Raw genomic sequence first — 14,264 nt, forward strand, 5'->3', positions numbered from 1 at the left:
GAATTAAAATAGAATAGAAATAAGTTAAAAATATATAAAAGTGAGATATGGATTGAATGATCTCATAAATTGAAAGTATAATTAATATATGAAGTAAATAATATATGAAGAATATATAAAGTTTATTTGTTTTAAACAAAATGAATTAATACATTTAAATGTGGTTGACAATAAATTGTATATAAAAAAATCCTATATAAAAAATAAAAAAGATATACATCGAACTTATTGGATATATTAAACATTTTTTCAGTCATAATTTTTCTAGTTTAATTACTATATCAGAATAGAAGAATATACAGAACAATTTGTATTTAACCTACCTAAACTAACGGATATTCGTTCTCTTGTTGTTTGAATGTACAAATTTGACTCAGAATTATAATCATAATTGTATTATTTAGGAAATTCCTAAAAATATCGAATATAATTGGTTATTCTCTACGAACAAATGTACGTACAAAAAATTTGCCAATAAAAAACGTACCTACGATAATTAGTCCAAATCCTGAAAGCCTATTCGATGATCTTACATTAGTCTATCCAATCATCGTAAAATAATAATAACAATTGTTTAGTACAATTGTCTATATAGACAAAAGTACGCGTATGTATAATATTAAAAGCGCAGAATTAAGATATAAATCGATAAATCTAAAATTCAATCGAAGAATACCGAAGAAAAGGAACTTTACCGAAGCTTCAACGAAAATGAAGGAAAGATCATGCGCGTAGAACATAATTGAAGAAGAAGAAAACAGAATAAGCGAGTACCATTGCAGAGATATACATTTGTAATGTTTCAGTTTTTGTGCTACCCTGTATATTCACTAGGAAAGTTAATAGAATAAGTTATTGATAGAGACATCCATGTTATATTGAGTGGTAAAGATATTATTTGGAATAAATAATATAACGGAAGGTTTTTAAAGAAAGAAAGAACGTCTCTATACAATATATATACATATATATAAATATATATGTATATGCATTATATATATATATATATAAAAGAGAGTTTACCTATCGTATATCACCGTTTCCAAATCCGTTCCGCGTTTGCGCCGCGTCAGACGAACGTCAATAATGTCAATAGAGTCATAAAAGAAGGAAAGTTGATAAAAATATGTGATGTTGTAAATATATCATAGAAAAATACAAATCTTAAAACTCTCGTAAGGAGAATAGATAATCGCGTCTAGTGGTATTAGATTATGAAAAAGTCGACTAAATATTGGACGGGTGTGGGTAACATTTCGACGGTGTGTTTGTCGGAGGTGAAGAGGGACCGAGGAGACCTCCGGGATAATCTTCCAACTATTTACATGAAGGAGCAGGATATACCCGAATATTTGGAGGGCTGTGGTTTGACAACTTGCACGGCGACAACCGGCGACATGCCTGAGGCCGTGGAAGTATTACGAGATAACAGGGAGCACTTGAAGGAGAAAAAATTATCCAGTGCTTCCATAGCGGGACCTGACACGAAAAAGACCGTGACTGTCAAACATCCAGAGTCAAACAAGCCTAAACCGACAACCAAAAAAGGAAAACCCATTCAAGCTGACTTGGATGTCTCCAAGGAGTTTGTAAGATGCAAGGACGAGTGTGTAAAGCGTCTCGATTTAAGCAAGTCGAGCATAACGAATCTTCCGAGCACAGTTAGAGATTTGACCCACCTGGTAGAGTTTTATCTTTATGGTAACAAATTAGCAACTCTTCCACCAGAAATAGGTTGCCTAGCCAATCTCGAAACTTTGGCGTTAAGCGAAAATTCGCTTACGAGTTTACCGAGTACCTTGGAAAATTTGAAGTCATTAAAAGTACTTGATTTGAGGCACAATAAATTGAACGAGATACCCGATGTCGTTTACAAGTTAACGTCTCTTACTACATTGTTTTTACGATTCAATCGCGTCAGGTATGTCAACGAAAATATAAGAAATTTAACAAATTTAACAATGCTCAGTCTAAGGGAAAATAAAATCAAGGAACTTCCAGCCGGTATTGGCAAACTTACTAACTTAATAACATTTGATGTATCTCATAATCATCTGGAACATTTACCTGAAGAAATAGGAAACTGCACTCAACTGTCTACGCTTGATCTTCAGCATAATGAACTTCTGGATATACCGGATACCATTGGAAATCTGGTGTTAATCACTAGATTAGGTCTTCGATACAATCGTTTATCTAGTATTCCAAAATCCTTAGCAAATTGTAAATTAATGGATGAATTCAGCGTAGAAGGGAATCAGGTCTCCCAACTGCCAGATGGATTACTCTCCAGTCTCTCTGATTTGAAGACAATTACATTGTCCAGAAATGCATTTACTGCATATCCGTCAGGAGGACCATCTCAATTTACAAACGTCTACTCTATTAATCTTGAACATAATCAGATTGATAAAATACCTTATGGTATTTTCTCTAGAGCTAAAAATCTAACTAAACTGAACATGAAAGAAAATCAATTAACTGCTTTACCTCTGGATACTGGAACATGGATCAATATGGTCGAATTAAATCTTGGTACGAATCAGCTAACCAAAATTCCAGATGATATTCAATGCCTTCAAAGTTTGGAGATATTAATTTTATCTAATAATTTATTGAAACGTATTCCTGCCAGTATAGCAAATTTACGTAAGCTCAGGGTCCTAGATCTTGAAGAAAATAAAATAGAGTCTCTTCCAAATGAAATAGGATTTTTACGAGACTTACAAAAATTAATCTTGCAGTCAAACCAAGTTACTTCATTACCAAGAGCGATCGGGCATTTAACAAACCTTACACATTTGAGCGTAGGAGAAAATAATCTTAATTATCTACCCGAAGAGATTGGGACATTAGAAAATTTAGATTCTCTCTATGTTAATGATAATGCAAATTTACATAATTTACCTTTCGAACTAGCTTTATGCACAAATCTTAGTATTATGTCAATTGAGAATTGTCCTTTGTCACATATTCCTCCAGAGATAGTTGCAGGAGGTCCATCATTGGTTATTCAATTTCTTAAGATGCAAGGTCCTTATCGATCAATGTAACAAATCTAGCCTTCTATATATCACATAGATGTCGATTCTTAATGCACGTGATACAAAGTATGATATTATAATGATCTCACTTAAATAACAACATATTAATGTTACTGATATGCATTGTATAAAGTGAGCAATATTTTTATTGTTGCAAAGTGAATAATACATATTTGTAATGTTTTCAATATAAAGAGGAACATACATTTAATATGTAATTGGTGCTGAATTGGAAGTTTATTTTGCAAATAAATGATGAAGCTATTTTAGATACTATGGTAGCATGAATCACACTTATATAACATTGTTAGTACAAACAAAAATATGTAAAAATGTTTAATCATGATAGAATCCTGCATATATAAGCTTTTAAGAATATATGAATTTCAATTGTGTTTATTCTTGAAGTATTTCTTTTATATTATGTGATCTTTTAAAAGATAATTTTAAATAATAAGTTAATTAACACACAGCTTCCTTTTATTTTTATTTATTTATCTTTCATACGTTTAAGAAAGTTGGAAACATAATATGGTAACTTATAAGGACAAAGTTTATGCCTGAAATTGTATCAAAGAAAAAACGATCATAATATTAGTATATTTAAAAAAAATAAATTTCTGGATATACATAAATTTGATCTTCTCAAATTGTTAGAGATAATTTACTTCCGTTTTGATTTGTCTATTAGATATGCAATATTTATGAGGCTGAACATTAATATATTTGATTAAGATCTACAAATCTGTAATGTCAAATGAATGTTGATTCTACTTTATACTACATGATTAAAGAAAATATTAAGAATCGACATCAATTATGTCACACTGTATTTCTTATATTCTATTGTTATTTTACTGAACACAATTTTGCCAATTGTATACATGTATTATGAATTCCTAGGGGTGTTTAAATTTTGATCACCATATATACATTATATATTTACTTCTAATCATCTTGTTCTTTTTTCCAAATACAAACATATTGTCATTTTATCAGGTATAAAATTAAACATAAGAGATTCAAAACAGAGGTATTCTTCTGATGACTAAGACAGATAGATATATATATATATATATATATATATCTATTTATCTAATTTAAGTAAAATATGCTAAACGGCACATTATTTTTTTATTTTTGACAGTATAAATATATATGCAGCTATTATAGACGTAAGAATATACCGATTCTAAAAATAAGGAAAATAAAAGTTATAATTACAATTATTGTTTCATCATATTTAGTGAAAGTTTTTATTTGGATAATAATAATTCTATCGCGTAAGCTTTTAAATCTTAAATCTCTTTTGTTAAATTTTCTTTGACATACAGTATCTATATATTTTATTACATGAATACAAAGCACAAAATGATAAATTGTAACATTATTTTAATAAATATATAATAAATAGTTGCTGAAAGCATTTAGACTAGAAATAAAATATTTTATGTATTATCATGTAGTGTCAGTCAAGAGACATTTATAATAATAGTTTTATTCATTTTTTAATATTGAAAGTATTAATTATAAATTGCTGCTTTTATATTGTTAAAAAAGATTAGAAAGTATTTATTTTAATAGCATTTATACGTATTTGTTACGGTATTAAAGAGAGAGTATAGTATTGAGCATATATAGCATTTTCAAAGTATAAGAACAATCATTTTGATTCTGTTCAATTCTTGTAATAGTCATTACACGTTCAGTCTAGATTGTAAAATGAATAATTACAATACATTATCATGACAAGGGTTAATGCTGCCAAACATAAATATTTAATATAATAATAAATATTAAGTATATACACACGAGCATAAAATTGTATTTTTCTTATCGTTTACAATATTCTCTTGACTGTACACAGAGACATAGTGCCAATATAAGTGTTAAGTAATTGTATACAAATGTTCTTATGAATATCCATATGTGCATTATATTGTTATTTACAGACAAATATATTGTTAGCTATTTGGCTGATGTTATCTAAATAAGATTACATTAATAATACCGTAATATTCTTATTTGTGTAGATTTAATTTTCATTCGGATATTTGTAGATTTAGCATCGTGCAAGAGTTAAATTTATGGGTTTTTTCGATTCACGCATTCAAAAGCTTTTATAATTAACATATTTATCGTATTTCGAGTTAACGATGCTTAAAGTTCTGTCGAATGTAGCTATTTACATTTATGTAAGTATATAGATATTTGAAAAGTTTCAATAATTTTATATGTTACATATTGTCTTTGGAAATATATGCAAAGCATCGGATTCTTTCTTTATTGTTTACTATTTCATTTAAAAAGTAAATATATATAGAATAAACTTATATTTATCTTTTATTTTAAAATAGAAAGATACAGAAATAGAATTTTGATTAAAGGTATTAAATTGATACATTTTGATTAGCATTTAATAAATGCTTATTTCACTTTCCTTATTTCTGCTGAAGTATATTATAATATCATTGTTACAGCAAATGGTTGTGATAATGACACGCTATTGAATTATTTTGGTAAATATTTTCCAAATTTTATATCACGTATTACAATAATAAATAAATCTAGCATATAGAGAATATAAAGAAATACAGAAAATTCGAATATAATTAAAAGAAAGAGTTTCTATGTGCTATTAATTAATAAATATGTATTATCATATTAATATTTAGAATCATATTTCGTTATAGAATTCACGTATATCTGTGTATGCATATATTAATGTTTGGTTAATAATATACTTTATGAATAATTTATCCACATAATGCTTAACAAGTAATAAACAAGTTTTTTCAATGAATGTTATTACAGTTCAATGCTGTTTTATAGATATATATGTATACTATAAATATTATTTTCTTTAATTGTAATTTTTACAAGGCAATTTAAATTGCATTATTTGCTCTAATTGTTCAGTTAAAATTATCTAAAAAAAGATAATTTATTAAAGCACAAATATTTATATAGATATTAACATTGTTTTAACCGATTATTTAATTGAAAATTATTCAAATTTAATTGTAAAATTGTAAGGACCTGCATGTATTACTGATACAAGTGTAAATTGCCAATATTAATGCTACAATACAATTCGTTGTGATAAACTGTTTAACAGTTTTAAAATAAATAAGTAAAGAAAAAAAAGAACCTGTGGATTAGAAGTGGCTAGTTTCAATACCGTTTGGAAATAGAGAATATTCTATTCTCAAATTGTGTTGAATGATGGTATGTGTCGAGCGCAATATTATGTGTATAATTTAAACAAATGTAATATTAATGTAATTCAGTGTATATTATATAATCATATAGACTCCTGTATAAATATTTCTAAATATATAAATATACTATAAAAAATAAATACCTTATTTTTAGCATACTTTTTATTATACAGAATGTATGCTAAATGCATTTCGCATATCAATAATTATTTTGATTATCTATAAGAATTTTTATATAGGGCTAGATAAATATTTAAAAAATATTATATTATAAATTATATAATTAAATTTTGAACTACTTTTTTTTCTTAGTTTACGTGTGAAATAATGATTATATATAATTATTTTAAAGTATATGAATATAAAATTATTAAGAATATTTCCGAAATTTAATACAAGGATGATAATACGTACGTTAACATTTCTTCTCCTTTTCTTTAAGCTGTCGATTCTGTTCAAACTTTAATGATAAATTACTTTGTATTTTAACTGTAAATTTGTTTTTAAATTCTTTTTTCTCATCCTATAAGAAAAACAAATAAAATATAACGTTATAAAATTTATTCCAATAAGACAATTTTAATTGGTATAGCATTTGTAGATAATAGATATGTATAGGAAAATTATAATTACTTTAATGAAATTGTTTATTGTGTTACTATTTATAACCATTGTTTTTGATACTGTGTTACTGTTTTTAATTAAGACAGGTGAACACGATTTGAATTGTTCAAGGAGTTCTTTTGCCGTAGTAAATGTCAATGCATTATCTTTCTTTCCATTAACTATCAAGTTGTTATTTTTTCGTTCTAAATCTGTGCATTAATTTTATAATTAGTTAATACTTTAATAAATTTTAGTGATATTTTAATAAAATTAGTAGAGCTAAATTTCCATCTATTTACCATTAATTTTTAATTTTTTATTGTCACTTAAATTCCCAGCAGCAGATATCAACCTAAAAATAATTTTAAAAAAAGGGTAAATGTGTCTTTAGTATTAATAGAAAACAAATTCGATAATGCATTAAATCTGTATTTGGTATACGAGGGTGAGCTGAAAAATATAGAACCTCAACAAAAAACCTTTTAAATTTTTTCTATGTTAGGTTCAAAACTTTTCAACTTATCCAAGGAACTATCAAAATACCTAAGACAGTCCTTTATTTCTTCTGAAAACAATTTCAATCGTTCTACTCTTACAGATAAATTTTTTATTGTTGTCTCTTGTAAATTTTTATCGGCAGTAATAACAAGTAATTCTTTAGTTAAAGTAGAAATTTCTTTTGATAATTTTTGAATATCTTCATTGTACTGCATATCTATAAAATGAAAATTAAATAGAATATAGTATAAACTATTTAGAATAAAATTATTTCATTTATCTGTACTATTCGTAATTATTAACCTGTATTATTATAGTATTCATTTTGAATACTTTCAATTTCGTTATTATATGGACAGTCGTGAGGTTTAATTGAATTTGTAATATATGGATAATATTGAAAAACTTTGGAAAAATCATGATCGCGTGAAAAGTTCCATACTTGAGAACAAAACTGATCTCTTATAATCCATTTTTCTTGTTCGGTATTATTCTACAAAAGAAATATATCATATAGTATTCTAATAAATCTCAAAATATGAGAACACAATAAAAATTTTGTTATATATGGATAGGATGACAAGTTTTGCGGCTGGCATAAAAACAATTTCATTTAAAAAATAAAACATGTATATTTTTGTTGAGGCTCAAAACTTGTCAATTCATTCTTATATTTTGTATAAATACCAGCTTTATAATTACCAATTGAATATTAGCACTATTTAATTGCATTTCCTTTTGTCGACAATTTTCTTCGAACATATTTATTACATCTTTCATAATATTTGTTTCAATATTTAAAAAAATGACATTTTCTTTTTTATTTACTATTTCATTGGAACGAAACAATTTATTATTATTATTATAAGCATAAGAATCCATTTATTCACACACACATATCGTTATAAGTATGTATGTTTATTTTAAATGTGCATACAAAATGAATTTGTAAAATGGCGCCAATAATTAAACTACCGCCATCTACCAACTTAAAGATAAATAATTCATTTCCTTTTGTGTTTATCTCTACTTTTGTTTTTATTCCAAATATTTGTGAAATAACCTCTCGGAATTATTTTTATATGTATAAATAAACCATTAGAAAAATTTATTTACACACATATTGTATAAACAAGATTGTTACAAATATTAAATAATAATAATAATAATAATAATAGTAATCAAAAAGTCCAAATGAGCTCGAATACAAAAATAGTGATCAAGAAAACGTTAGTATATTTTATATGCATATATGTATATATATATTTAAGTATTTATTTATAGGTTGATTTATTTTGCCATATATTTATATCAACATTTTATAATAATATCATATATGTTATTAACATTTTAATTGAATTTCAGTAATCTACCATCTCAAGGAATGCGATGCCAAAAGTGTTTGGAATACGGTCACTGGAGTTACGAGTGTAAAGGTAAACGAAAATATTTGCACAGGTCATCTCGTACTGTGCAACTTAAATTAGCTTTAAAAATGCAAGAGGAAAATAAAATGTATGTATATCTTTAAATAATTATGTAATTATTATATTTTATGTGTATGTTATAAGAGTTATAGAGATAACATAGAATGTAAACCATTTATTTACAGAAATGAACAGAAAGAAGAAGTTAAGAAGTCTCATGGTCAGAAAAGAAAAAGAATGAGAAAAGAATCAAGTAGTTGCAGCGATTCAAGCTCTTCTAGTGCCGATAGTAGCAGTTCTAGTAGCAGTAGTGAAAGTAGTAGTAGCAGTTCTTCTTCGGACAGTGAGTCAGACTCGAATGATAGTGTTTCTAGTAGCAGTAGCAGTAGTAGCAGTAACTCTTCACACTGAAATATGTGATATATTTAACAATCAGACTTATTATTATTATTTTCTTTAAAAAGTACCATTTATATATATGTTTTTCTATCTTAGTCGGTAAGACAAAACACTCGTGGAATATCCTAATATCTTTTATACATTACATATTTTACTACAAATTTATCTATTATTTGCTAATAGGATATTCTCTATTTTCTTTTTTCTTTTTTTTTATTTAAATGTATCAAATGTGACTAACGAATAGGAAACAATTATATGTAATATAAATTTGAAATAATAATTCTTTATTACTTGTTCCCTAAATCTATTTTCGTAGAATCCTTATGACTACCAGAATTTTAAAATATTAGAAAATTAAAGAAATATATATTCCCTTTCTTTATAAAGCAAGGTTTTTCGTTAGTAATACGTTTTCTATATTATATTGATAAGGGTAAACCTTTTGAAACAAATAGACAATATATAATAAAATTAATGTAATTCGGTACATATTTCACTTACAATTACTCATTATTAAAATAATTGTATAAACAGTTACATGCATACATACAAAATGCTCATAAAATAAAAGCTTCTTTAATTAGTAAAAATGCCTTTGTGTGTGCGTGTGTGAAAAAAGAAACTTAAGAAATATTATTTAAAATAACGGAAATATTTGATGGATTCCTTAGTCGTCGACATTTTCTGGAAGAGTTTGAATAATCACTTTTCTTCGAGAATCGTATACAAAATTATTAGTTTTGAAAATATCACTTTCATAAAATGGATGTAAATTATGTATGTCAATTTGTTTAGCCTGAAAAAGAAAATGAAATTAGTATCGTATTTAATTACCAAAAATATAACAAAAAATTACTGTATATGGATACACAATATTTTTACAATCAATATAATTTGTATTACCCTATCCAATAAATCTTTTTCGGATATTTCAAGAGTTGTAATTCGACTCCCATGTAAGGCTTTTTGGAATGCTAATGTATCCAACGTAATTTGACGAAGTATGTAATATAAAAGTTCACTGTGATCTTTTTTATATGATAAGTATTTTTGGAATGTCTGAAATAATAAAATGTTAATATCAAGTTTAAAAACAAGCAGAAAGTAATTACGAGATTAAAAAGCAATTTATGTGTTTTCTACCAGGACTCTTCAAATATTGGTCAAATTAAAATTACATTTACAATTTACATACCTGACGCATACTTTTCATAACAGAGTATTTTTGTGTATCGACAAAACTGTCTAAAACCATTCTAATAGCAAGATTAATATCACTTTCTTGCACATGATCTCGTAAATGCATTTTTGCACTAGCTTCAGCCATACGAATAATGCTTTCAATATGTCGTACTGTTATAGGTAAACTTCCTGTAGCCTGCAAGACAATATGGTGTTGATGATTTAATTTAGTTAATTATTTACAGCATATAAATTTCTAAAAAGTACATTATATATCCCTGTACTTATACTGCAACAATATTTAAACTTACCAAACTTTCTTGTCTCAAACGGCTGTATAATTTAGCAACTTTATCTTGGTTAATGTTAGTTAATTTAGGATGAACGTTTTGTTTAGCATAGACAATATACTTTTTAAGAAGATCTTGAGGAATAGATAGACTTTCAGTTGTCTCGGTTGGTTCTGGTGGTACTGCTTTTTCTGAATTAGTCGGATGATGTTTAACATGCGAGTTTACCACAAATTTAGCTAAATGTCTATCTTGCATAGGATCCACTTCATCTTTTACTATACATAATATATCAAATCGGGAAATAATTGGCTCCGATAAATCCACCTATAATAATACAATGTTCTTAAATATAAACTCATATGACATAATTTATAAACAGTTATTTTTAAGTATAAGTAATTTTTTACATTTTCTGAAAAGGTCATACTGGCATCGTATCTTCCTCCAATTGGATTGGATGCAGCTATTACTGAACATCTAGCATGCAATGATGTAACGATTCCTGCTTTTGAAATAGAAATACTTTGCTGTTCCATAGCTTCGTGTATAGATGTTCTATCTGCGTCGTTCATCTACAAATATAATATTAAAAATCTAAATTAATAGAATCATATAATATAATAATTTCTACAATGGTTTACATGAATGTATTACCTTATCGAATTCATCAATTAGGCAAATACCATGGTCTGCTAAAACCAAAGCACCAGCTTCTAACGTCCATTCTCGAGTAGTAGGTGATTTACGTACATACGCGGTTAAACCTACAGCAGAAGCTCCTTGGCCTGTTGTAAAAATTGCTCTTGGAGCTATTTTTTCAATATATTTCAGAAATTGAGATTTGGCTGTTCCTGGATCACCACAGATCAAAACATTTATATCTCCTCTTACTTTGTGCTTATTACCTTTTTAAAATAAAAGAATATCTCAATTAATATAAACATGTCAAACAATTTTTTTCTTCTTTGTAATGTGACAAAATTAATTTGTGATTTATTCACCAGGATTTTTGGCTTCTCCTCCAAAAATAGTTAACGCCAGTGCTCGTTTAATATATTCATGTCCATAGATAGAAGGAGCAATACTTGCAACAATTCGATCAGCGATACGATGATCTTTACTTAAAGCAAGAATACTAGCGATGTCTTCTTCGGTTAAAGATTCAACAATTTCTTTAGAATCCTTTACAAATAAGTAATTAGCCAATAATACTGTAGAAAACACTGGAAATCCCTGATTAAGATAATCAATAATTACAACAGTTTAAGAGATATATAATAGAACAATTATTTAATAATAAGTGGTATTAAATATATAATCAACCTGTTCTGTATTTAAAGAACCGTCATAATTGTTAGTATATATAGCTGTAAGATCTATCTCATCTCCTGGTTTACATCGATCACAAAGATCAGATAATAAAATACAATCTTTACTTCTTGGTATTCTGCCTGCAGGTACTCTACCTGGAGATTCTTGAATTGTTATTCTTTGATAATTTCTGTAGATTGTTTGTTCCATATTAATCTGAAAATGATTTATCAATATGAATATGTATGTTAGAAATGACCCATATCTTCAAAACAAAATACCTTACCATGAAAGGACCTAAGCTTTGACATTCTGGACATGAACTCGGTTTCACTTCTGAGTTTTGTGATTGTACAAATGGGCCAAGAACGTATCCGCATTTAGAACAATCATATTTCACGACAGATAATTGCGGCAACACTCCTGTCGTAGCTGTTACAACACCAAGAGTTCGAACTAATTGGTTAAGATGTAGCTTCCTATATTTTCAAAATAAGTTAAATAATATTGAAAGAAATACAAACATAAAAGATATAAAATGTAAAAAAATCAAATTATCATAGCTTGTACCTAAACGTACGTAATTCCTCTATTAATGGAAGTTCCGATATTCTAACATGAATTTCACTTGTAACTCTTTCATAACTAGGGAAAATAGTTAATACCAATTCTTTAGCTACTTCATCAAATATTTGTAACATTTGAAACGGAGCTTCAGGCAAAAAATAAGCCAAAACATGTTCTTTACTTGCAAGAATAGGAAATTCCACGATAAAGCTAGACTATGATAAAAATTAAAAGATTAATCGACGAAACTAATTGTAAACCAAAATCAATAAATAAATCAATATACGCAAAATTACTCATAAAACAAATGTTCTACTTCTACTACCTGATTACTTTCGCACATGTGACGAACACGTTCTCTATACATATATTGTCCTTTTGAATTTGTGTGGGTACGCAAAAAACTTTTAAAACGATTGGAAATTTCTGTTCGTGGTCCTAACATCGTAACCCATTCTTTGATAGAATGACCTTTTGTATCTTCTAAATTTTCAATAGATTCTATTATCTAAAATTAGGAAAAGGGAAATTTTTTAAATGATAATAAATAAAGAATTATATTTGTAGAAATAAATAATAAGTAGATTTGCACTTCTATATCATCCATTTCACCAGTGGCAGCCTTCTCAGCCATACGTCGCTTGTGAGTTTGAGTATCATCTTCATCGGTATCATCTATAATTTATTTATTACATTTATATTATAGTATAGAAATGTAAGAATATAATAATCAAAGAATGCTTAAAACTAGAAGTGAAAATGAATATTTCTATAAATGATACAATACTATAGAAAGAATTTTACCATAAAGTAAATCTCTATCATCCCTTAGAATTCCAGCTGCACGATCTCTTCTTCGCATTTCTAGTTCAGCTGCTGCACGATCTCCTTGAGACAATTCAGAGTACTCATCATCGTCAAGCATTGCAGGATCATATCTATCAAGAGCTGGCATGGGACGATAGTCACTGTACAATCAAATATTTGATTAATTAAAAAATGAATATTTTAATTCATAAATATATTATAATATTATGTATAATGTTTTACGCCTCCATGTTATCTCCAAATAATTCTTCTCCTTCTTCTTCTTCTTGGTTATTAACATCATTTTCTTCATCAAGTAATGCGCTTTCATCTTCAAAAGGTTCATCTATTTCTGGTGCAGGAGATGTCATCATATCTGTATGCCTATCCGATCTAACAGGTGAACTATTTTGATTCTATAATATAATAAAAGAAAAAACAGGCAATAGGTAAAAAACTTATTTGACAAAAAATATTTTCAGATTAAATCATTTCCTTACAAGTATCTACATTTAATTATATCAAATAAAATGTTATATTTTTTAAATAATGATATTTTTATTTATCAATTATTTTTTAATAATTACTTACCATGATGTATGATTAATAAAATCTAAGGAATGAAAACTATAAGAGTAGTAATAATTTATATTTAACTTTGTATTTTAATGAAATATAAATTAACAAAGAAATATAATTATTTAATTATTATTTAATAAATAATGTATTCAAATATCGTAATTTATTTAAAATATTTATTTGTATTGTATAATAATAATTATATATAAATGGACATGTATAGTATATAAAATCACATTTAGCGTCAACACTAGGTGGCGTTAGATTCATAAATTTCCCGCTAAATTTCCCCCATCTATCGATACTTCCCATTTCGAACATTATTCA

General features: G+C 26.9%; 4 protein-coding genes across 4 annotated transcripts; 2 read left to right on the forward strand and 2 right to left on the reverse strand.

Annotated features, from left to right (window-relative positions):
• The first annotated feature begins 232 nt into the window (after positions 1 to 232).
• LOC122526052 (leucine-rich repeat protein soc-2 homolog) lies at positions 233 to 3,996 on the forward strand. Its single transcript, XM_043649177.1, has one exon. The coding sequence runs from the start codon at positions 1,215 to 1,217 to the stop codon at positions 3,051 to 3,053; it is 1,839 nt and encodes a 612-aa protein (XP_043505112.1). The 5' UTR covers positions 233 to 1,214; the 3' UTR covers positions 3,054 to 3,996.
• Positions 3,997 to 6,680: 2,684 nt separating this feature from the next.
• On the reverse strand, positions 6,681 to 8,185 carry LOC122525936. The gene is made up of 6 exons (XM_043648979.1): positions 8,072 to 8,185; positions 7,673 to 7,862; positions 7,415 to 7,586; positions 7,171 to 7,223; positions 6,899 to 7,080; positions 6,681 to 6,788 (listed from the first exon to the last, which is right to left on the reverse strand). Exons 1-6 carry the CDS (start codon positions 8,147 to 8,149, stop codon positions 6,681 to 6,683), a joined length of 783 nt encoding a protein of 260 aa, XP_043504914.1. The 5' UTR covers positions 8,150 to 8,185.
• A 225-nt stretch (positions 8,186 to 8,410) lies between these two features.
• On the forward strand, positions 8,411 to 9,501 carry LOC122526097 (zinc finger CCHC domain-containing protein 10-like). Its single transcript, XM_043649267.1, has 3 exons — positions 8,411 to 8,598; positions 8,735 to 8,884; positions 8,982 to 9,501. The coding sequence occupies exons 1-3, from the start codon at positions 8,564 to 8,566 to the stop codon at positions 9,205 to 9,207; spliced, it is 411 nt and encodes a 136-aa protein (XP_043505202.1). The 5' UTR covers positions 8,411 to 8,563; the 3' UTR covers positions 9,208 to 9,501.
• A 160-nt stretch (positions 9,502 to 9,661) lies between these two features.
• Positions 9,662 to 14,057, reverse strand: LOC122526096 (DNA replication licensing factor Mcm2). Its single transcript, XM_043649266.1, has 15 exons — positions 13,950 to 14,057; positions 13,602 to 13,774; positions 13,356 to 13,519; positions 13,144 to 13,226; positions 12,877 to 13,059; positions 12,555 to 12,766; positions 12,271 to 12,463; positions 11,997 to 12,200; positions 11,675 to 11,906; positions 11,328 to 11,578; positions 11,081 to 11,245; positions 10,692 to 10,997; positions 10,394 to 10,576; positions 10,102 to 10,257; positions 9,662 to 9,994 (listed from the first exon to the last, which is right to left on the reverse strand). Exons 1-15 carry the CDS (start codon positions 13,950 to 13,952, stop codon positions 9,866 to 9,868), a joined length of 2,637 nt encoding a protein of 878 aa, XP_043505201.1. The 5' UTR covers positions 13,953 to 14,057; the 3' UTR covers positions 9,662 to 9,865.
• Between the last annotated feature and the right edge of the window lie 207 nt (positions 14,058 to 14,264).

Source organism: Polistes fuscatus, unplaced genomic scaffold, assembly GCF_010416935.1.
Source record: "Polistes fuscatus isolate 324 unplaced genomic scaffold, CU_Pfus_HIC Scaffold10, whole genome shotgun sequence".
Lineage (NCBI taxonomy): Eukaryota > Metazoa > Arthropoda > Insecta > Hymenoptera > Vespidae > Polistes > Polistes fuscatus.